Genomic DNA, 25,042 nt, shown 5'->3' on the forward strand with positions numbered 1-25,042 from the left:
TACTGCTACTCACACTAATGAGAGTAATGAGCGGATGGAACCTGTCGCTGCAGATAATTATATAAGCAGTGTTAATTTTGTTAAATAATTTATTCAACATGTAAATAATTTATTTTTTATTTCTATTTCTTTTAATACGTTACTTATTAATGATCATTACCTTTCAAATTGCAAGAAAAATGATGGAGATGCAATCAGCTTCTGGGGAATCCGCTCCTAGTGACAAAGACATTCACGCAAGTGCTTGGGCCGCAGTCTACTATGACAAGAGGTTCGGGACGATCTTTTAAGGATAGATGTTCATCCTCCTTAACCTCAACGACTTCACAAATGAATAATCTTACCAAAAATTTAGAAGCTGCACGGTGTGAAAATGAGTATATGAGGTCGAGACAGCAAGAGTTAGAGTCTCTCTTAGAACGATAGCCTCATTTAAAGATGCGTTTGCAGGACCAACAGAGAGACCGTGTAGAAAGAATACCCAGTGAAGTCCAAGAGCAAGTGCAGTGGGAGATGATGGTGCAAATGGAGAGTGTTATATCGTTGCAACAGAATCATGATGGGCGAGGAAAAAAGAAAAATAAATTTTATCAAGGTATATAACTAATTTTAATATCTAATTTTGAAATTTTATAAAACATTATTACTCGTTAATTGATGGTATATAATATGATACAATTGATATGTTATTAAATTTTATGAAATTAGTATTTCTAATCTGTATATTCGAATGTAAATTAAAAACGTTCAAACATTGGTTCACGTTCGAACCAACGTACGAACGTGAATACACAAAATTATATAGTAACATTTGAACGTAGGCCTCAACATTCGAATAATTAAACGATTAACGTTAGAACAAATCTCCGAACGTACTACTTGCATTTGAACGCTCATTCGTTTACATTCAAAATAACTTCCGAACATTACACCCGTTACGTTTGAACATTGTTCCGTTAACATTCAAACGTAAATATGATACGTTCGAACTATAATCAACGAACGTTAACTTCTATCATTTGAATGCCAATCGGTCGGGTTGTCGTTCGAACGTTCAATTGAACGTCCGAACGTTACTTTCTGTGACAGATCTCAACAGTCACAAAAAAGTGAACGTTCAAATGTTCAACCAAACAGAACACCTCCAACCATCACTAAAAATATTTTTAGTGACGGTTCAACACTAAATCGTCACCAATTATTTTCAGTGATGCACACAAGGTGACGGTCGGGGTGACGATTTCAAACCGTCACCAAATATCTTTAGTGACGTTTTGGTAATTTTTTATGACAGTTTCGTTTGTAAAAAAAAGACAAATTGTGTTATAGTGTTTCTGGGCTACGTGTAATTAAAATTTAGGGACATATTGTACTATGAAACCCTAGAGGGAGATCAGGAAGCATCGTAGCAGAAGAAGAGTCTAGAAGGTTTGAAGGGAAAAGTCCCGAAATATACAATTTTCATTTAGTCAATAATAATCCGCTTATTGCAAGTGAAATGAAAAAGTAAAGTATTTATAGCATGTACAAATAAACACCAGTTTACATGACATGTGTATTAATATTAAGAGAGAAACCCCTCCCTTATTTTTCTCATGTATCCTCTTCGTTTGAACCAAATTCAAATCCTAAGTTATGATGTATTCATCAAGAAAACTTAAGATTGTAAAAAGCTTAAGATTGTAAGTAATCTTACTATTTTCAATAAAATTTATATTTCTAAGTATTTTTTTTTTGTTTACTTGCTTTACATATTATGTTTATTGTTTACCTTCTTTAAATTATATATTAAAGCATCTATGCCTCACCTTCATAAAAAATTAAAGTTTAGAGTCCCACCAATCTCAAAGTTATTAAATTATCAAGAGCTTAGTGTTGGTGATGGATAGTGATCTGTTCCTTATCCGCTGGTTTGATGACTCGAAAATTGGTTCATTATCATGTAGGCAATGGTACTGCAACTAAGAGCCTATTTGGAGTTGGAGTCTTAAAAAAATATTTAAGTTGTCTTAAAAGTAATTTAACGATGAAATTAGGTTATTTGACTCATTCATATTAAAATACTTTTTAATATTAAAAAATTTGAAAAATACAATTTAGAAAAAATATCAATCAAATTGATGCTTTTTCTTAAACATATTTTTTCATATATTGCGAAACATAATTACAATTTTAAAAAACTGTCAATGGGCAAGGATACACATATAACTTTCAAATAATTACAGTTTTTGATTATAAGTTTTTATTTCTATTAAAGATATAGTCATAATTTTTAAAAAATCAAATGACCTTTTATGTCATTTTTAATTGAAAAAAATATTTTTTTAATTTATTTTCAAATAAATGTGATATATTTAAAAGTCATTTAAATATATGATTATTAAATGATAAATAATTTTTTAATAGTAATACTTATTATTTTAAAGTCTAAAACTATATGTTTTAAGCTAAAAGCCACGTGACCTACAATTCTAAACATGTACGTCTGAACTCTTTAAGAAAGCCAACTGTAGGTGGGCAGTATATCTAATTAAAGAGTATGCTTTTATCAGCTGGTTTGATCCCTCGGAAATGGGTGCATTAGTTAGGTAGGCAATTGCGCTGCAACTAGCAGAACTATTAATTAAAGGAAACCTAGCTAGCTATATGTGGGCAGTTTATAGAAGGAGAAACACTACTTTGCCTCTCCAAAGTGACACCGGCCTCCATTTGATCACTGGTCAATTTTTTTTTTTATTTTTTTATTTTTTATTTAGTAGTTAAGGAAGTGATTTTAAATGTATTGGTATATATTTTTTATTTTTTAAATGTATTTAAATATGTTAAAAAAATGTGAATAAAAAACAGAGAAAAAAAAAGAATTACCGCCCAGCGCTCAAAATGGGGCGGCATAGTAGCCGCACCCATATCTAATTAGAGAGATTGCATTTATTTAAGGAAAATATTAGTCTTTAAGTAGGGGGCTCCTCGGATTTTTTTTTTGAATAAAGAAGTATTTTTTAAAAATATTACAATTTTTTTAAATACTTAAAGTGTTAAAAAATTAAAAAACAAAACAAAAAACAAAACACATAAAATACACTAGCATCCAGCGACCACAATGCGCTATCCGACGTATTTTTTATTTTTGGGTGTTTTTCAGGGCTAAGTATGGAGGAAGGCCAATTTGCTACACTCCGACATCCGGCGACCACAACGCACCCTACTGCAGGCTTCCTAAGGCGTCGATCTTTCAGACAGTTGAAGAGTTTCGCCAAACGAAACGACGCTTGAGCCACACGTGCGGCCCAAAGAGAGTCGATGTATTCCACGCGCCACCACTCAGGGTGCCCTTCTGCCTCCACGCGTGGCCTTTCTGGGTCCAGGACCATCGGTTACTTCAAACTTGATCGTCCGCCATACCTCCAGGGTGGCACGTGGCCCTCATGCGCCATCATAGCTACTGTTTGTGTAATTTCTTTCATCCAAGGTTGAAAGTGCAGTTCTATATCTTTCCAAGATGTAATCTGTTATTTTTTCATATTTTTTAAATTCTGTAATGTCTTTTGTTTTTAGAAAAAAAAATATATAGTCTCTTGGACTTTCATTTGTAGAATGTGTCCTAAACTCCATCTTAGACGGAGTGTGGGGTATGATTAACTCTCCTCCGTCTTAGACGGAGTATGAGGTTTGATTAACTCTGTTGTCTCGCAGACTTTAGATCAGTAGATGTTTGCAACTTGAACTAGACCATATCAGTCAGTGGTGTGTACTGAGGAGCTATTAAAACTGTAGTTGGCTTGTAATGTATATTTTAGGTCTAATTTATAATGTTCGTTATTAATGAATACAATATGCTTTTCTCTTCAAAAAAAACAAATACACTAGCAGCGGGAGCTCTTAACGGTGGTTGTAGAGCCACCCTTTATTTAAACAAAACTCTCAATCTTTTTCTTTTCTTTTTAATTAATGTTTCCTAAGCATTTAAGAGAAAATAATATATATATATACATATATATTTAATATTCATATATATAACTGGTAGGAGTTTGGAGGGATCCATAATTTAGAGAGAAATATTGCCCAATTAATAGATTGTTAATCGATCTGATAAAATTAAAAAAAAAATAAAAAATTGAACACATTTTTTGTAAGTTTATTTTCAGTGATATTTTATCGCCAAAAAAAGCATTTATGTGGTCGGAAAAATGGTTTTTCCCACAACGTTTTACTGGCCGATATATTGTGATTCCGTGATAAAAGACTTGTTTTTTTTTTCACGATCAATTTTCATATCATCAACACACTATTTACCACCATCGTATATCGTGAAAAGATTTCGTTGGAAAAGCCACATTTGTTGTAGATACGTAGGTGTAGCTGTATCATATATAATATGGCCCTATTTTTTATGAATGGTCCCAGTTTTCCCGATTCTGATCCATCTATAGAGTCGTTATTAGCATTGTGCACGGCCGACTTCGCGTAATTAATTAAGAATTTCAGCCCTACTTAAACCGTATATATATTGCCATTGCTCGATCGCAGTGATCAGCAAGGACGTATACGAGCTGAGTGGGATCGGAAAGTCCAAAAAAAAAAAAAAATGGAGTTGAACTTTTTGTGGCAGATTGTTGCAGTCTTACTGGGTGGCTACGCTTTTGTATTTTGGTTTCTGAAGAAGGTGAATGAGTGGTATTATGTTGGCAGATTGGGAAAAACTGAGTTCCCTCTTCCTCCTGGTGACATGGGATGGCCTTTCCTTGGAAATATGCTGTCTCTATTCAAATGTCTAAGAACTGGAGACCCCAATCATTACATTCACCACCTCATCTCCAGGTGATCGATCTATCTTTCTTTCATGTCTCTGATCTTAAAGATCACTGCAACTCCATACATGCAAAGAAAGATCTCATAACTTAATAATCTGTGAATTACAAGAAAATTGTTTATTTACGATTAATTAATTTCAGTAAAATGATCATTTATAAATAAAATTGATTGAATAGTTTTTTAGATGCAATAAATAAAAGTCATTTTTCTTGTAGTGATGTACGTACGTTGTAATTGAAATCATGCATTATACTTAACATGAAGTACGTGTACTGTACGTACGTATACATGTTTTAATTTGTTGGAGACATGACAGATATGGGAAGACAGGAATCTACAAGACCCACATCTTTGGGCGCCCAAGCATCATCTTATGTCGGCCGGAGTTAAACCGGCGTGTACTAACAAATGAAGAGACTTTCGGGCTAGGCTATCCGAAATCAGTCTTTCTTTTAACAGGAGAAAAATCTCTACACAATGTAATGGTGGCAGAACACAGACGTCTGCGTAAACTGATAACGTCTCCATTGAATGGGCAGGAAGCAATTGCAATGTATATTAAACACATAGAGAAGAACGTGATTCAGTTTTTGGATGAGTGGGCGAGCATGAAAAAGCCAATCGAGCTCGTCGAAGAGTTGAAGAAAGCTACTTTCAAGATCACAACCTTCGTTTTCCTTGGCTATATCAAGGAATCAACATTTCGGGCAACCGACACTCTATTTACTGATTATCGTCGCGGACTTATGGCTCCGGCCATAAATATCCCCGGTTTCACATTCCATAAAGCACTCAAGGTAAAGTTTCTTCGTTAATTATATATATTTAAAAATGATGAGAATTGCCGAACATTAGTAATTAACATGTCATCGATCAATGATGCATCAGGCACGCAATAAGTTGCTAAAGATCATTCGATCTGTCCTGGAAGAAAAGAAGGCGATGGCTAAAAGTAATGAACCCGAGGGAAAGAAATATATGATTGATTTGCTTATCGATGTTGAAGATGAGGACGGAAAACATCTGGATGATGAGCACATTGCAGATCTGATACTCACTTCCTTATCAGCTGGTTTTGATGGCCTCTCAATGGGTTCCTTATGGGGACTTATGCACCTTGCAGGAAATCCTCAAGTCTTCAAAAAAGCCACGGTATATATAGCTAGTCATGTTCAATATGCATGCAGTACTCTAATTATTAATCATGATCAACTAGTCTTCCCTTATAAAAAAATACAAAAATAATAAAAGAAAATTCCTCGTGATGAAGTCTTGATCACGCCGATCGATCATATGTCTAATCATTTATATTCACGATTCTGATAAATATATATATATATATATATATATATATATATATATATGTGACCCATTGATAGGAGGAGCAAGAGGAGATCGTAAGTAGAAGACCATCTACCCAGAAAGGATTGATCCTTGCGGAGATTAAACAAATGCACTATCTTGCTAAGGTATATATGGATCAATGATTTTCAGCTCATTATTTTTAACCTGAACTAATTCATATATATTTTCTATGCCTACAAACATCGTATATAGTTCGCAAAATTAAGAAACTAGCTACAACTTTGAACGAATCTATGCATGGTTCCGAAAGAAAATTATATAAATATATATATATTAATATAAGACACAACCTACCAGATTCTTAACAACTATATATAAGAGGACAATGAAACTAATGAAGAAATTCATGGCCTAATTTATGATCTCATAAAACCAGTTTAATAGAAGGTGATTGTTCATTCCTTATAAACATGCTGAAGATCTTGTCAACAGATAATGTGAGATTATTCCCCAACATCCTCTCTTACGTGTATGTCAGTATTTTTTTTTTTTTCTTGTCACGGGATAAGTAGTGTGCATGACCCCTCATTCGTCCTGTGATAGGCTCTGATACCATGAAAAAATTTATGAGCCTAACTCATCTCATAAAACTAGTTCAATAAGAGATGATTGCACATTTCTTACGTATTAATTTATAAGCTGCATACATATATATATATATATATATATATATATATGAATTGATATGTCCACAAAAAAATAAACTCACAAAAAAACTACCTCACAAAATAACATAGCATGATGTGGTTCATCAGATTTGGTTTATAATAAAGAAAGTTTTATAATTCAATGCATAGCAACATTATTATGTGATCAAGTACTAGTTTTTTGTAAATTTCTTTTTGGACCAATTATTTTCCTATATATATATATATATAGTACTATACTCCCTACGTACGTTTTGTCGTACAGGTAGTTGATGAAATGTTGCGCATGACAAATACCTTAGCACTATTCCGAAAGGCGAAAATCGATGTTAGCATCAATGGTAATCTTAAATATTTCTTGAGTTTCCTTTCTTAATTAATTATATATATATATATATATTTATTATTGGCTCATGAGAATTGAAGGAAGTGATTATTTGATTTCCAGGATACACCATACCAAAAGGATGGAATGTTTTGGCCTGGAATGGAGCTATTCATATGGATCCGACAATATATGAAAACCCAAAAAACTTTGATCCCTCAAGATGGGAAGTAAGCTGTTGTTTGAAACATTAATTTAATTGCAATTAAGTTTATAAATACTGTTTTTGTTCTTTTTTAACTATATAATTGAGTACGCTAATGTCATTTCTCTTGAAATAGAATATGAGTGTCAAACAACCAGGGGCTTTCATGCCCTTCGGAGCAGGAACCAGACTTTGTCCTGGAAATGAACTGGCCAAGCTTGTCATGACCATTTTCCTTCATTATTTTCTGCTAAATTACAAGTGAGTTTCCTGGCCTTCATCCATGACCAACTTTTTGGGAAAGCTAGCATTAATTTCTTTACATTCTGATCCAATAGATCATCAAAGATACCATAAGAATTTAAAGGTTTATTCAGTATCATATCATTTTTGTAATTAAAATGACTATTTACGAGAAGAATGACTGATCACTCTTATCGCAAATAGTCATTTTCATCGTAAATATATATCTTACAACAAATAAGCGTTTTTTAAATTCTTGCTAATGGTTTAATAATACGAGTGCAGGATGGAGCGAATTAATCCAGAATCCCCATTATATTACGAGCAAGCTCCCTTGCCTTTGGACAACGGCCTCGTTCGATTCACAAAGACAACATAAAATTAATACATCTGCAGCTTGCTAGCTAGCATCATGATCGAATGGATGATCATATGCAGCTTGCTAGCTTCAGTTATATATAAGTTTCTTGCACTACTGTTGTTATATATATGTATTAATAATTATGCAAGAATAAATTGTTAAGTTGTTTATATTATCAACCTCTGATATATCGAACAGTGCTCCAGTACTGTTTGAATGGTCTGTCGTGAGGATTAAGGATAAAACAGCTCCTAATTACTATTAATTACAGCTGTAACAGCTCCTTTAATTTTTTTTTTTTTTACCTCCTTTGTCATCAAATGGTTATTTCTTTAAATTCCCTATTGCAGGTTTAATTTAAGTTTTTATTTATACACATGTTAATGCAATACAATGGAATCAAACTTAGTGCATGTTTGAAATTGCGGTGAAAAAGATAACTTATAACTTCATGGCTTATAGCTTACAACTTAAGTAATAAAGCTCCAAGATGGTGAGAGCTTTGGGCTGAATGGACATCCACCCCTTTTCTTGTATTTTCCATTTGTATTTTCCTTCCACACCAGGACATCCACCCCTTTTCTCCCTTTTCTTGCCTTGCTTAAAGTTTTCAGGATCCTTTCAGCATTCCCGGCCCCCAGCAGATTATGTAATCTATTAACATCCCATCCATCCTCTATCTTACATTCATTCACTTGTAAGTTTTGACTCCCCACAATCGGGTAAGCATCTCTAAGAGGGCCCTCATCAGCCCAGCTATCCAACCAAAAAGCTACATTACCATCCCTTATTTTCCATTTTGAGAAATTTAGAACGTCCGGTATACATGAGTGAACCTTTTTCCAAAACCGAGTACCCTTACCTTCTTCCAAAAGCGAGATGTGTTGATTTCTCACGTATTTGGCTCGAAAAAATCTGGACCATAAAGAATTCTCTGTAACTATCTTCCAAGCAAATTTCATAAATAAGGCCTTTTGGATATCAAGAAGACTCCTGAATCCCACACCCCCCTCCTTGGTTGGCAAACAAAGTTTCTCCCAAGATTTCCAATGCTTTTTGGGTCTCCCATCTTTAATACCCCAGGAAAAATTACTCAAACATCAATTGATACTTTTCATAATCGATAAAGGGACATGTATAATAGATAGCAAGTGTATGGGAAGGCTCATGAGGACATGTTTTAGCAAAAGCACCCGAGCACCATTAGAAAGTAACTTGTTTTTCCACCCCTCTAGCTTATTTTTTATTTTTCCCAATATTTCTTCAAGATATACTGCCTTCAACTGACCCGAAACAATTGTAACACCCAAATATTTAAACGGAAAAGTTCCTTCCACAAATCCCAGGATTTCTTTCAAAGCTCTACGTCTAGCCAACCCAATATGCTTAGAGAAGGTAATTGTGGATTTAGCCTTACTCATTTGTTGACCCGACCACTTCTCATATAAACTAAAAATATTAGCAATAGATCGAACCGAGTCTTTGCTACCATTTGCAAATATTACTATATCATCCGCATATAATAGATGAGAAATAATAGGAGTAGATCGAGGATGAGAGAACACACCAATTTTCCTTTGTCGAAACTGCCTTTGGATCAGCCTTGAGAGGATTTCTTCACCAAGAATGAAGAGGTAAGGTGAGATGGGATCACCTTGCCTCAACCCGCGCCCACTTTTAAAGAAACCTTTAGGTACCCCATTCATTACCACAGAGAACCAAGTTGAAGAGATGCATTTTTTTATCAAATCACAAAATTGTAATGAGAACCCAAAGGATTCGAGGACATGCAAAATGAAACTCCAATCCACACTATCATAGGCTTTCGCCATATCAATCTTGAGTATAATATTCCCTTCACGAACAGGTTTATTCAGACTATGTGCTAATTCTTGGGTTAAACTGATATTCTCAAAGATGCTTCGTCCCGGAATAAAAGCACCTTGTTCCGGAGACACCAACCGAGGTAGGAGGGGCGCTAAACGACTCACCAAAATTTTTGAACAAGTCTTGTAAAATACAGAGAATAAGCTAATGGGTCTGAATTTATCAAAGCTGGTAGGGGATTCCACTTTTGGAATCAGAATCAAAGAGGAAGCCGAAAAGTACCTAGGCAGTTCAGCACCCAAGAAAAAATCTTGGACTGCCAAAGCTACATCCTCACCAACTATATTCCAGCATGACTGATAAAAACCCGACCCAAATCCGTCCGGACCTGGGCTACTTTCCACAGGGATGGAAAACACAGCCTCTTTAACCTTTTGGATTGAACGGAGCTGTATCAACTTGGTATTTTCCTCTTCCATAATAATTTTTGTCACCAAACTAGATAAATCAGTTTCTTCCACCTGCCTTTTCTCTAAAAACTGAGTAAAAAAATTCACTGCCCCATTATGGATCTCTTGTGGCGTTTTTAACCAGCTCCCATCTTGAAGCTTCATCGCTCTCACCTTTGTGTTTTTCTTAGAGTTCGAGCTCCAAAACTCCTTTGGGCTGAATGGATTTGGCACCCTTGTATACAAAAAAATATTTCAGTCACCATGTGGAAGGCGATGAACAACGTACTAAGTGTGGATGATAAGTTGAAATCTGTTGGGATCCCGATAGTTTCTAAATGCGATTGTTGTCGACAGGGTGGTTATGAGGATATGAATCATGTGCTGGCAGCAGGCGATTTTGCAAAACAAATTTGGTACCTTGCGGCTTCTCAGGTGGGTTTAGGTGATGTTGAAAGATTCTCATGGTACCAATTATTTAATGCCTGGCTTACTAAGGCGTCGAGGAACTCACAGATGGGGCAGATATTAGGCTTGCTACCTTCTATTATCACATGGATCTTGTGGAAAAGGAGGTGTCGGGCAAGAATGGAAGGTTCTCTTCAATCGGTAGAATCAACCTGGTTTCAGATTAAGCTATGGATGGCACGGGTTGGAGACAAACTAAAAACCAAGAAATTAGCTACCACTCGGGATGAAATAATTTTTAAGGCATTGAATATTCCAACCAAGGTAGCAAAACAAAAGTATGCCCAGCTTGTTTATTGGCAATACCCGAAACCAGGATTAATAAAACTCAATGTCGATGGGGCTTCAAGAGGAAATCCTGGAAGGGCGGGTGCAGGTGGAGTCTTTTAGAGATTGGAGGGGAAATTTGCTTATGGCTTTCTCGGTTGACTTAGGTACTAGCACTAATAATTATGCTGAATTGTTGGGTTTACTACATGGTCTTCGTATAGCAAAAAATATGGGTCTTGAACAGCTAGATGTGGAACTAGACTCCTTGGTGGTGGTCAAATGGTTTAAGGCGCAGCGATGTGAGAACTGGTACCTTGAGGAATATTGGGAGGAAATCTTGGAGGTTGCGAAGTTTTTAGAGATAACAGTATCACATATATACAGGGAAGGAAATGCTTCGGCTGATTTCTTGGCAAGGATGGGTGCGGAGGGGCGTGGTGGTCAGTGGGGGTCTCCAACAGATGTTCCCCAGGAACTTAAAGGTATATTGAGGCTAGAAAAGACAGGCCTCCCCAATATTCAGCTAGTTTAAAATCTCTGGACTGATTTAGTTGGCTGTGGTTTGGCATGGGTGTGTTGTTTTTCTGTTTTGTGTTTGTTTTTGATTTTATATAGCCTTTTGCCTCTTGTTCTGGTTTGGGAGTAAAAAAAAAAATGTAATTGCAGGCATAGTGTTTTGTTACCACTGTTTTCCTCCGCCAAAAGTGAGGGATATCTATAATATCAAACCTTTATATAATATATATATATATATATGTTTTTGATAAAAAAAAAAGTAATAAATTATATCATTAAAAAATTATTTACTAACCATATGTTTAAAGCACTTTCAATCATATTACATTTGTTTGGAAACAAATTTAAAAAGTGCTTTATGAGGTAGAAATGGCGATTACTTGAATTTTTAAATATTATGATCATATCCCTAAAAGTTTGAAAGTTGTAATTATCTGAAAGTTGTATATGTATTTTTGTCTATTGATAGTCATTTTAAAATTCGAATTACATTCTACATTATTCGGAAAAACACTTTTGAGGAAAAGCGCCATCAAAATAATATTTTTCCTCAAACGTACTTTTTAGCTTAAGATTAAAAGTGTTTTGATATGTAACATCCAAACAACTTAATTTTTCTATTAAAGAGCTTTTATACTTATTTAAGTACTTTTTAAAATTCCTACCGCAATTTCAAACAGGCCCTTAATGGGGATTTTGCATTAATTTATATACGTTAAATTAGTGCCTAACTCTTTTTATAATTGAACAATTTAATTTCATTAGGCAATTAAAGAATATGTCAATTAATTGTTAACCACACTCAGAGACTCAGAGTCCAGAAAACTTTAAACTTGTGAAGCTGCTATAGATAATCATTTATCTGATGATATATATAGGGACTGATTGCATGCTTAGCTTGAATGTTTATCCTCTGTTCTTATCCTTATCTTGCATTCAACTTAAAATTCAGATCATAGTTTGTAACTAAGCACATCTCAGGATAAGTACTATATCATCTGTTGTACATATCAGATTCATGTAATTCTTATATGAACTCAATGAAACAGTTCAACTGGTATCGATTTAACGAGCACCAATTTCCTATTCAGAGTTGAAATAGAGCAATCATTGGCTCACACTCTCATTGATCCACTATGGCCTCTTCCAATACTACAATTCCTACCTTTGTTTTGCCCAATATCGCTCCATTAGTCTATCAAACTTGATGGAACTAATTATCTCAACTGGACTACACAGTTTGTTCTTGTACTATGAATTGTGGATGGCTCAGAACCTTGTCCCTCTCAATTCGTTCTTGATGCAGAGGGAAAACCCACTTCTACCATTAAACCATCTTATCACTTATGGCAGAAGAAAGAACAAATCATTCTGGCATGGTTGAACGCTACCTTCACTGAAAAGACTTTATCCACACTTTATAGTCAATCCACTTCACGCCGTGTATGGACCACCTTAGCAAATCGCTTTGCTCCACACAACCGCTCCCGTATAACCCACCTTAAAAGGCAACTCCGAACCTTGAGTCAAGGGATCAAGAATTGCGCATACTATTTACTCACTGCAAAGATTTGGTCCGACCAACTTGCTACAGTTGCTAAACCTGTGGATGAAGAGGACCTCATGTAACACCCCACTCTCCCATGGTTAAGAACAACATCATTTCTAGAAAATCTAAAGGAGCTGAAGTGCTACTATATATTGACCTTAACTTAAAAACTTTCTCAGCGAAGCACCAAATACAAAAGATTCTATATAATAAATAAAATCATTCTTTATTGAAAATATAAAAGAAATTATGCGAAACAACTTCTTAAAATTCTCAAACTTATACTATAAAAATCATAACTGAAAATTTGTGTATATAATCTAAGCTGCCTCTATCACGCCTCCATGGGTCAACTCCTGTCTTGCAGCTCCATCTTTATAAATATTCAAAAATAAATGTCAAAGACTCAGTAAGAAATCGATCATAACGTAAACGTAACAAATATAAGATTTTTTATTAAATATTTCATGCTAAGACTTTAAAATTATGATCGTTCATAGAAAAGTTTACGACATGCATGATTTGAAAATATTTATTGTATCTTCACTTATCTACCTTATCTGAATTATCAGACTGATCTAACTAGTCAATGCACTTAACCCTGTGTGCAAGGTTGTCCCACATCCTGTGACTACAAGGGGAACCGCTGATATAATTTGATAGTAATATACTGTGGTGGACCATTCTTGATTCTTGGCTTGCGCATCCATGCCTTGACTACATTGGAACCTTGCATCTGAATGGTCATCTGATTAATTTTAATATGCCTCTTATACTTGTCTTGTGAAAACTTACATGTCTTATGAAATGTGAAATGCATGACATGCATAATACATATGTTGTTCTCGTGTTGCGCACCCCGATCAATGGGCCCAATGGACCTATAATACAAGAAATGTGAAGGCTCGATGGGTGTAGTGACCCCTGCGATGCCTAAGTCATTCTTAGTTTGTAAATTTCGACAACACTTTGAAGAGAAAAATTCCAATTGGTTCTTAACATGGCAGATTATTTATGGCCCCCGTCTTGGAAATTTACTCTAAAGAGTTACTTGAAGTCATCAGATAGTTTTTAACTATCTTCCAAGTTGATAACACAAGATTCCAAATTTCCTACTTCCCTCATTTCCACAAGTATAAAGTCTCATGGACCCTGAAATGAAGGAACACAAAAGGATACATCTTCAGTGTCCTCAGCATCATCTTCTGCAAAACAAGAAGAAGAAAATGAGTCGTCACTAAAATTTAGCCAAAGTCACACTCCTAATGCTAAGGCCTCATTTAGTTATATAGATGAGATGAGAAATCTGGGAATAATAGTGAGATGATTTGTATATAGTAGTGAAAGTATTTGAGTTAAGACTTTTATAAGGTTTTTGAAAATGAGAGAAAAAAAATTTGAATAAAAAAATTGTAAAGTTAAAATAGGGTGAAAATATTATTTTTGTTCGGGATTTGAACAAGTTGAATTATTTTTTTATGTTTTGTTTAAAAATTTGATAAAGTTATAATGATTAGATGAAAAAGTTGAAAGAAATTAAAAAATGATTGTGTTTGAATGGTATTTTGATGTCGAGATGAGATGTGAAGAGAGATTCGAAAGGTTTGTGAAACCAAACTAGTCCTAAGACTAATTCATGACTAAGTGAACGTTTCCAAGAAGCACAAGATCCTTAATCTTACCTCAATGAAGATTTTTAAAAACAAGGGGAAGAGAAGGTAACAAGTAAAAATGTATTAGAAAAATCAAGTAATCGATTCTATTCATGAAATAGAAAAATATGATAAAACACTATTCATGAAAAGTGCGTCTTACCAGGATTAAATTCGCATCAAGTCTGGTAAAGTTTTGGTTGCCAGAAATAATTGCTACAAGATAAGAAACATTAGATACTACCAAGTCAAAAGAAAAATAATTTGACAAAAGAAAAGACAAATCGATAGTTGTAGGATTCGTTAGAGCACTCTAATGCTACCAAGTCAAAAAGCAAATAATTTGATAGAAGCAAAAGAAAAACCACAAATGGAGGAATCCTCATAGCAGTCCTAGCTCCCACTCTATAAAAGGAAGAACCAATAAACAAAGAAGGAATGATGGAAAAACATTATTAATGAAGAGAGAAATGTAAAGAGCGAAAATCAAAGAAAAACTCCTCACTTATTTTCCTCCTGCATCCTTCTTCATTTGAACCCAAGTTGAAATCTCAACTAACGATGTATTCAAAAAAAGCATAAGATTGTAAGTAATCTTACTATTTTCAATAAAATTTATGTTCCTAAGTATATATTTTTTTTGTTTACTTGTTTTACATATTATGTTTATTGTTTACATTCTTTAAATTATTAAAGCGTCCATGCCTCACCTTCATAAAAAATCAAAGTTTAGTCGCACCACTTTCAAAGTTATTAAATTATTAAGAGTTTACTATTGGTGATGGATACTGATCAATTCCTTATCTACTGGTTTGATGGCTCGAAAATGGGTGCATTATGTAAGCAATGGTACAACAACTAACAACTTATATGGAGTTGCATTAGTTGTTAAAATTACCCAAGTACCTATGTAACGCAGCGGGAATATCTATCAGTTCACTCAGTAAATTGGTTAGTCGTCAAGCATGCAATTAATTTGATAAACAAACAAATACGTAAAATAAACGAAGTGCGTAACACCAAGATTCGTATCGAATGAAAACCTTTTAAAGAACTTTTTAAAGGTAAAACCCTACGGGACAACCAAACCCAGAAAAGTCAATTTTATTATTTAAAAATCAATTACAAATAAAGCTCAATTACAAAACCTTTGTCAATTGACACTCTTACTTGACCAGACAAATGACTCATTTGTCTTCTATCGCAGTAACGGCTAAAACCTCTGACAATCATGAAACATTGACTTTTCTCCTGGAACTCCAGTGGCTGAAACTCGACCAATCAATTCTCCAACATGGAGTATGCACACTCTAAAAAAAGAGAGATAAAAACACTCAAGTACCACTCTCTGAGAGAAACAGTATGAAAATTCTTTAAGGAATTTTCTCACTAAAATATTATAGATAAAGATAAAGAAAAATTACATTCATCCAATAATTCAAATAGGTCCTAGTCATCTAATCCTAACCAACAAAATTTTACATTAACAATCTCTCCCTTTGGCCGATTGGTGACAAAACCAAGTTGATGAATGTAATATAAACCTGAGACAAGCACAACCAGCAGACCAAGATCTCGTAAAGAAATTCTTAATACAATAATGAAAAGAAATGACATAAAACACTATTTGAAATTAGTCTCAACAAAATCAAATATTAGACGTAATCTAAACCTACTAAAATAGTGTTCTAGTCATCATCAATAACCATATTCAGTATTTAGTTCTCCCCCTCAATATTATGTTGCTCCCCCTCAATCTTCTACTGCTACTCCCCCTTCACAAAAGATCTTTTAATGCAAAGGCTTTTTAACTCCCCATCAACAGTACATTTCAATCTCCCATTTTTTGTCACTAATCTAACAAGACTCATACGATAATAAATACCACTTATGTGAGCCGAGATGAAGACACTAAAAAAGACCTTTTATGCCATTTCTAACAAAAAAAGAATTTTTTAAATTTATTTTCAAACAAATATAACATGTTTAAAAGTCATTTAAATATATGATTATTAAATACTAAATAACTTTTTAATAAGAATATTGCTACTAGGCCTCCTCATTTTGCCCACCCATTTTGATCACTCATACATTTATTTATTTTTTAGTTTTTTTCTTAATGGATAAGGAAGTAGCTATTAGTGTATTTGTATTGTTTTTTATTTTTTAAAAATATGTAAACGTATTTAAAAAATGTTTGAAATACAAAAGAAAGAAAATATAATTTACACTTGATGGTACAAAGAGTAGGCTCCTACAGGCGGCAAAATATCACCAATCTTTTAATAATAATATTTATTACTTTAAACTCTAAAAGTTATATTACCTACAATTCTAAGCATGTAATCAACTTTTTAAAAAACCTAACTGTAGGTGGGCAGTATATCTAATTAAAGAGTACGCTTTTACTAGCTGGTTTGATGCCTCGGAAATGGGTGCATTAGGTAGGCAATGGTGCTGCAACTAAGAACATACTCATAAGGTTGAGTTTGGATAGAGAGATGATTTTAGGTATTTTGTAAATAATAGTAAAAAAATTTTGAAAAAAAAATGATAAAATATTAAATAATAGTTAATGGTAATAAAAAATAGTAAAAAGTAGTTGAAAAGAAATAATAAAATAATAAATAGTAGTGTGAGACTATTGAATACCCAAACGGAGCCTAGAAAAAGAAACCTAGGTAGGTATAGGTGGGCAGTATCTCTAATTAGAGAGGCTGCATTTATTTAAACAAAAGTTTGATGAGTCTGCCTCCAAGATCTCTTGCCTGTGTCCCTATCTAATACATTCAATGCGGATTATCCGAGCAGAGGCGTGCTAATGTGGGTGTTGCCCCATCTTCCCACGCCGACCCTTTTTCCACATTGATCTTGGGTCCACTTCTCTTTTATCGTTTGCTAAGCTAGCTATATTCTGGCCTTTAGGCCTCCTTGCAGTGGACCTTGCCAAGCCCAATAGGGGACGAATGTATCCTCTCCAGCTATCCTATGAATTCTTACCGAATGTGTGTGGTGAGAGTTTTCTTTTTCACCCCCGATGCTTCAGTGACTCGTAACTTATAATGGCTCAGTTCATGTTCGTTTTCTACACCGATATACTTCCTCATGCCTGGGGTAACATATGACGGCTCAGTGCCCATGTTTCATTGTGTAGCGGGAATCATGAGATTTATTTCCAACATTCCCTCTCCAGGGGCACTTGTCACCTTTTTACTCGGAGTAGTCCAATCGACATCAACCCTTTATTTAAACCCCGAGTCTTTGCTTTCATCTCTTCTTCTCTATCATGCCTTTCTCATTTTCCCTCTTCTTAGAAAATCCCCAACTCCTCTTTCACCATGCCTTCTTCTTCTTCGTAAAACCCTAACTCTTCTTTCTTCGTTCATTTCTTCCAGTGTCAATGGTACCCAAAAGCACTTCTCGTTTCTATTCTCAGGGCTCACGCTTGTCACGCCTTGAGGCATCTTCCAGGAATCTTGGGGCTTTTAATCATCCATGGGCTTGAGACAACCCTCAATATTTTGAGGGGTACGATTGGTTTACAATCACTTCCTTGTTGAATCTGAACATGGTGAGGAACTCCTACGGAGTACTTGAATCCATCGTTTTAAAGGTCCCAAGGGCTCACTGCGGGGATGTCGACTCAAAAGTGTTTGTCGAGATGGTCGCTTTGTACCCTTCCATGTTTTCGAATCAAGACGTCTTTACTACCTCGAATTGGCCCCGTCGCGGTTCATCCCAATGTGTGGAGGATTCTGATATCATGCGACATCGTTTGGCGCCTGGCCCTGGGTGCGGAGGGCGAAGACTACTCCGATTTGAATGTCAGGGAGTTCTTTTACATGCACTGTGTGCGGCACCTTAGAAACCTATGCAACTTCCGTTCCCGTGGCAAATATAGGGTTACCCGCCTAGAACCCCGCCTTTTCCGTGTTAAGGACTGGATTAAGGTGAGGTCTGGATAGTGAGTTGAGTTTAAAGTTTAAAGTTGAATCAAATATTGTTAGAATATTATTATTGTTTTGAGATTTAAAAAAGTTGAATTATATACTATATTTTGTGTGGGACTTTGGAAAAGTTGTAATGATTAGATGAGATGAGTTGGAGGTCTTTTTGTATCCAAACCAAGCTAAGAGGTTCTTTTTTGTGTCAAGCCATGCTTAGGAAATTCCCGCAAGTGAGGTTACGGCTAAGCAAAAATCCGACAATCCGACTCTGAATCTGACTTTGCTCCGGGTCCGCTCCTACTCCGACAAGTTGGAGTCGGAGTCGGAGTCTTTTTCCTATTGGAAATCGAAGTCGGAGTCGGAGTCATTGAAGAACCAACTCCGAGTTCGCTCCGATCCGCCTGCGACTTGGCCCTCCGACTCCGCCTCCAATTTTATACATATTTTATAAAAATATGTTTTTCTCTATATATTTAAATTTTATACAACTATATCTTATATAGTTAGTTAAACTCTATAATATACAAGCTAAATAATATATTTATACTATAATATATAGACTAAATTGACTAATAAATGATAATTGTTTAGTATATGACTATATGTAAATATCATACTATTATAAATTTACAATATTACTACCATGTTACATGTAAGTTGTAACACTAAATTACTAATGTATAAATATAATAACATGTAATACTAATGCATACATAATATACTATAAACACTAAGATGCATAATAACATCAACATGTAATACTAATGGATAAACACTAATCTATAAATTTAGAATAACATATAATACTAATGTATAATAACTAAAGTATTATTCATATAAATTTTATATAACAATATCTTGTATTAATTATATTTTTTGACTTAATAAATTCTCAACATATTCCTTTTGATAAATATATTAGTAATACTAATATACATTAGTATATTAATTAGATTTATGGTCTAATACTAATACTATTAGTAATCCAATTTAAGTCTATATATAAATTACTATATAAATTACTAATAATATGTTACTATATGATACTATTAACTATAGTGATAAACTAGTATTAGTATACTAATACTACCAGTGATATAGTTAGTATAGTGATTTATACTAAGTATTATATAGTTATACTAAATTAAAATCACTATAGCAAATACTAATATATAGTTATGCTAATCACTATAACTAATAGTTATACTAATATAGACTATAATTATAACTTATAGTATTATACCTATACTAAATCACTATAACTTATACTAATATATTTATACTAAATCACTATAACTAATACTAATATTTATACTAATACTATTATAGACTATAGTTATAACTTATAGTATTATACCTATACTAAATCACTATAACTTATACTAATATAGTTATGCTAAATCACTATAACTAATACTAATGTAGTTATACTATCATTATAACTATATATAGTGTTAATATCACTATTAGTACAATATATAGTATTAATAATAACTAATACTAATATAACTAATAGTATAACTAATATCACTACTAGTATAACTAATACTAATACTAATATACTAATACTAATAGTGTATTACTAATATTTATATATATTAATATATATATATATATCAAGTATAAGAGATTAGAGATTTAATATATATATATATAATTTTAAATCACTAACATACTAATAGTATGATACTATAGTATTAGTAATTATAATATAAGATATGGTAATAGACTAATAGTATAATATAGTAATACTATATTATATATAAAATAGTAATACTATTTTTTGAATCTTCATTTCATATACAGTGCCCTTTTTTTTAATATTCATATATAATAATATATATCATATAATTTTTACGAATCTTCAGATATATATATAATATAATTAAAAATAGATTCATAGTAATTATAATAGTATACTATAGTAACTATACGATGCCTTTTTTTTTTAATCTTCATTTCGTATACGGTGCATTTCTTTATTGTAGTGATTAGTTGGATGTGGATATGGAATCATGGATGATGGGAGTACATGTAAAAATAGGACTTTCTTTTTATTTTTAATTTTTGAATGTATGTTAGTATGTTACTTGTTTTATTTAGTTGTATTTTTTATTATAATCAAAAGTTTAATAAGTTTGGATTGTAATTTTGAGAAAATTGAAATTTGAAAGCCCACAATTTATTTTTTTAAAAAAAGTGGGTCAAATATGAAGTTAAAAAAAATTAAAAAAAAAGTCCAAAAATCCGACTCCGCTCTGACAAGTCGAAGTCGGAGGTGGAGCAGTTCTCTACATCTAGGAGTCAGAGTCGGAGTATGAGGTCGGATTCGACCTCCGACAAAGTCAGAGTCGGAGTTAGAGGTTGGGCCCTCTGACTCCAAAACGGTCGGTGTTCAGCCCTAAGTGAGGTTGTCTGTCAAGAGTTCTCCGTTTAAGCCATGTGGGGAGTCTTTCTTGAAGACAATGAATTTTCTCTGAACTTATCCAATCAGGAAACTTTCTTAGGTCAAAGGCCACCAGAAGGAGGTTTGGACAGATGCCCTGTTGACTGGAGCCAATATTGATAAGTTTTTGGTGATACTGGATCGATCACGCTTTAGTGGCCACCACTTCTGGAGGGGGCGCTTCACTTTTCATGGCTAGAAGAGGCCTTCTTGTCGACCAATGGCAGGGAAGGAGAAGAAACCTCGCACTGAGGGCAAGCTGGCCTATCAATCGTAGGGAAGTAGCAGCAGCACTGAATCCGAGCGCGAGGTAAATATGATACGTTCAAACTATAATCAACGAACGTAAACTTCTGTCATTTGAACGCCAATCGGTCGGGTTGCCATTTGAACGTTCAATTGGACGTCCGAATGTTACTTTGTGTGACAGATCTCAACCGTCACAAAAAAGTGAACGTTCAAACGTTCAACCAAACAGAACACCTCCAACCGTCACTAAAAATATTTTTAGTGACGATTCAACACTAAATCGTCACCAATTATTTTCTGTGATGCACATAAGGTGACGGTCGGAGTGACGATTTCAAACCGTCACCAAATATCTTTAGTGACGTTTTGGTAATTTTTTATGACAGTTTCGTCTGTAAAAAAAAAAAAAAGACAAATTGTGTTATAGTGTTTCTGGGCTATGTGTAATTAAAATTTAGGGACATATTGTACTATGAAACCCTAGGGGGAGATCAGGAAGCATCATAGCAGAAGAAGAGTCTAGAAGGTTTGAAGGGAAAAGTCCCGAAATATTAAGAGAAACCCCTCCCTTATTTTTCTCATGTATCCTCTTTGTTTGAACCAAATTCAAATCCTAAGTTATGATGTATTCATCAAGAAAACTTAAGATTGTAAAAAGCTTAAGATTGTAAGTTATCTTACTATTTTCAACAAAATTTATATTTCTAAGTATTTTTTTTTTTGTTTACTTGCTTTACATATTATGTTTATTGTTTACCTTCTTTAAATTATATATTAAAGCATCTATGCCTCACCTTCATAAAAAATTAAAGTTTAGAGTCCCACCAATCTCAAAGTTATTAAATTATCAAGAGCTTAGTGTTGGTGATGGATAGTGATCTGTTCCTTATCCGCTGGTTTGATGACTCGAAAATTGGTTCATTATCATGTAGGCAATGGTACTGCAACTAAGAGCCTATTTGGAGTTGGTGTCTTAAAAAAATATTTAAGTAGTCTTAAAAGTAATTTAACGATGAAATTAGGTTATTTGACTCATTCATATTAAAATACTTTTAATATTAAAAAAATTGAAAAATACTATTTAGAAAAAATATCAATCAAATTGATGCTTTTTCTTAAACATATTTTTTCATATATTGCGAAACATAATTACAATTTTAAAAAATTGTCAATGGGCAAGGATATACATATAACTTTCAAATAATTACAGTTTTTGATTATAAGTTTTTATTTCTATTAAAGATATAGTCATAATTTTTAAAAAATCAAATGACCTTTTAAGTCATTTTTAATTGAAAAAAATATTTTTTTAATTTATTTTCAAATAAATGTGATATATTTAAAAGTCATTTAAATATATGATTATTAAATGATAAATAATTTTCTAATAGTAATTCTTATTATGTTAAAGTCTAAAACAATATGTTTTAAGCTAAAAGCCACGTGACCTACAATTCTAAACATGTACGTCTGAACTCTTTAAAAAAGCCTAACTGTAGGTGGGCAAGTATATCTAATTAAAGAGTATGCTTTTATCAGCTGGTTTGATGCCTCGGAAATGGGTGCATTAGTTAGGTAGGCAATTGCGCTGCAACTAGCAGAACGATTAAAGGAAACCTAGCTAGCTATATTAGGGCAGTTTATAGAAGGAGAAACACTACTTTGCCTCTCTAAAGTGACACCGGCCTCCATTTGATCGCTGGTCAATTTTTTTTTTTACTTAGTAGTTAAGAAAGTGATTTTAAATGTATTGATATATTTTTTTTATTTTTTAAATGTATTTAAATATGTTAAAAAAATGTGAATAAAAAACAGAGAAAAAAAAAAAGAATTACCACCCAGCGGTCCAAATGGGGCGGCATAGTAGCCGCACCCATATCTAATTAGAGAGACTGCATTTATTTAAGGAAAATATTAGTCTTTAAGTAGGGGGGCTCCTCGGATTTTTTTTTTTGAATAAAGAAGTATTTTTTAAAAATATTATAATTTTTTTTAAATACTTAAAGTGTTAAAAAATTAAAAAAACAAAACAAAAAACAAAACACATAAAATACACTAGCATCCAGCGACCACTATGCGCTATCCGACGTATTTTTTATTTTTGGGTGTTTTTCAGGGCTAAGTATGGAGGAAGGCCAATTTGCTACTCTCCGACATCCGGCGACCACCACGCACCCTACTGCAGGCTTCCTAAGGCGTCGATCTTTTAGACAGTTGAAGAATTTTGCCAAACGAAACGACGCTTGAGCCACACGTGCGGCCCAAAGAGAGTCGATGTATTCCATGCGCCACCACTCAGGGTGCCCTTTTGCCTCTACGCGTGGCCTTTCTGGGTCCAGGACCATCGGTTACTTCAAACTTGATCGTCCGCCATACCTCCAGGGTGGCATGTGGCCCTCATGCGCCATCATAGCTACTGTTTGTGTAATTTCTTTCATCCAAGGTTGAAAATGCAGTTCTAAATCTTTCCAAGATGTAATCTGTTATTTTTCCATATTTTTTAAATTCTGTAATGTCTTTTGTTTTTAGAAAAAAAAAATACATAGTCTATTGGACTTTCATTTGTAGAATGTGTCCTAAACTCCATCTTAGACGGAGTGTGGGGTATGATTAACTCTCCTCCGTCTTAGACGGAGTATGAGGTTTGTTTAACGCTGTTGTCTCGCAGACTTTAGATCAGTAGATGTTTGCAACTTGAACTAGACCATATCAGTCACTGGTGTGTACTGAGGAGCTATTAAAACTGTAGTTGGCTTGTAATGTATGTTTTAGGACTAATTTATAATGTTCGTTATTCATGAATACAATATGCTTTTCTCTTCAAAAAAAGAAATACACTAGCAGCGGGATCTCTTAACGGTGGTTGTAGAGCCACCCTTTATTTAAACAAAACTCTCAATCTTTTTCTTTTCTTTTTTCTTTTTAATTAATGTTTCCTACGCATTTAAGAGAAAATAATATATATATATATATATATATTTAATATTCATATATATACACTACAAGAAAACTGCTTATTTGTGGCCAGTTAATTTCAGCAAAATGATTATTTACAGCTAAAATGACTATATTTTGGTCACAAATAGTCTTTTCGTTGCAATTAAATGGTCACAAAAGTCCATTTTTCTTGTAGTGATAACTGGTAGGAGTTTGGAGGGATCCATAATTTAGAGAGAAATATTGCCCAATTAACAGATTGTTAATCGATCTGATAAAATTAAAAAATAAAAATAAAAAATTGCTGCTAAAAGCTAGTTACTTTGTCGCAAAAATTATTTACCCACGAAATGAACACATTTTTTGTAAGTTTATTTTCAGTGATATTTTATCGCCAAAAAAAGCATTTATGTGGTCGGAAAAATGGTTTTTCCCACAACATTTTACTGGCCGATATATTGTGATTCCGTGATAAAAGACTTTTTTTTTTTTCACGAACAATTTTCATATGATCAACACACTATTTACCACCATCGTATATCGTGAAAAGACTTCGTCGGAAAAGCCCACATTTGTTGTAGATACGTAGGTGTAGCTGTATCATATATAATATGGCCCTATTTTTTATGAATGGTCCCAGTTTTCCCGATTCTCATCCATCTATAGAGTCGTTATTAGCATTGTGCACGGCCGACTTCGCGTAATTAATTAAGAATTTCAGCCCTACTTAAACCGTATATATATTGCCATTGCTCGATCGCTGTGATCAGCAAG

General features: G+C 33.7%; 1 protein-coding gene across 1 annotated transcript; it reads left to right on the forward strand.

Moving 5' to 3' along the window:
- The first annotated feature begins 4,538 nt into the window (after positions 1 to 4,538).
- On the forward strand, positions 4,539 to 8,267 carry LOC109003490 (beta-amyrin 11-oxidase-like). Its single transcript, XM_018981637.2, has 8 exons — positions 4,539 to 4,818; positions 5,129 to 5,609; positions 5,701 to 5,964; positions 6,192 to 6,281; positions 7,090 to 7,165; positions 7,273 to 7,379; positions 7,491 to 7,615; positions 7,883 to 8,267. The coding sequence occupies exons 1-8, from the start codon at positions 4,586 to 4,588 to the stop codon at positions 7,974 to 7,976; spliced, it is 1,470 nt and encodes a 489-aa protein (XP_018837182.2). The 5' UTR covers positions 4,539 to 4,585; the 3' UTR covers positions 7,977 to 8,267.
- Positions 8,268 to 25,042: the final 16,775 nt, after the last annotated feature.

This window comes from Juglans regia, chromosome 3, assembly GCF_001411555.2.
Source record: "Juglans regia cultivar Chandler chromosome 3, Walnut 2.0, whole genome shotgun sequence".
Lineage (NCBI taxonomy): Eukaryota > Viridiplantae > Streptophyta > Magnoliopsida > Fagales > Juglandaceae > Juglans > Juglans regia.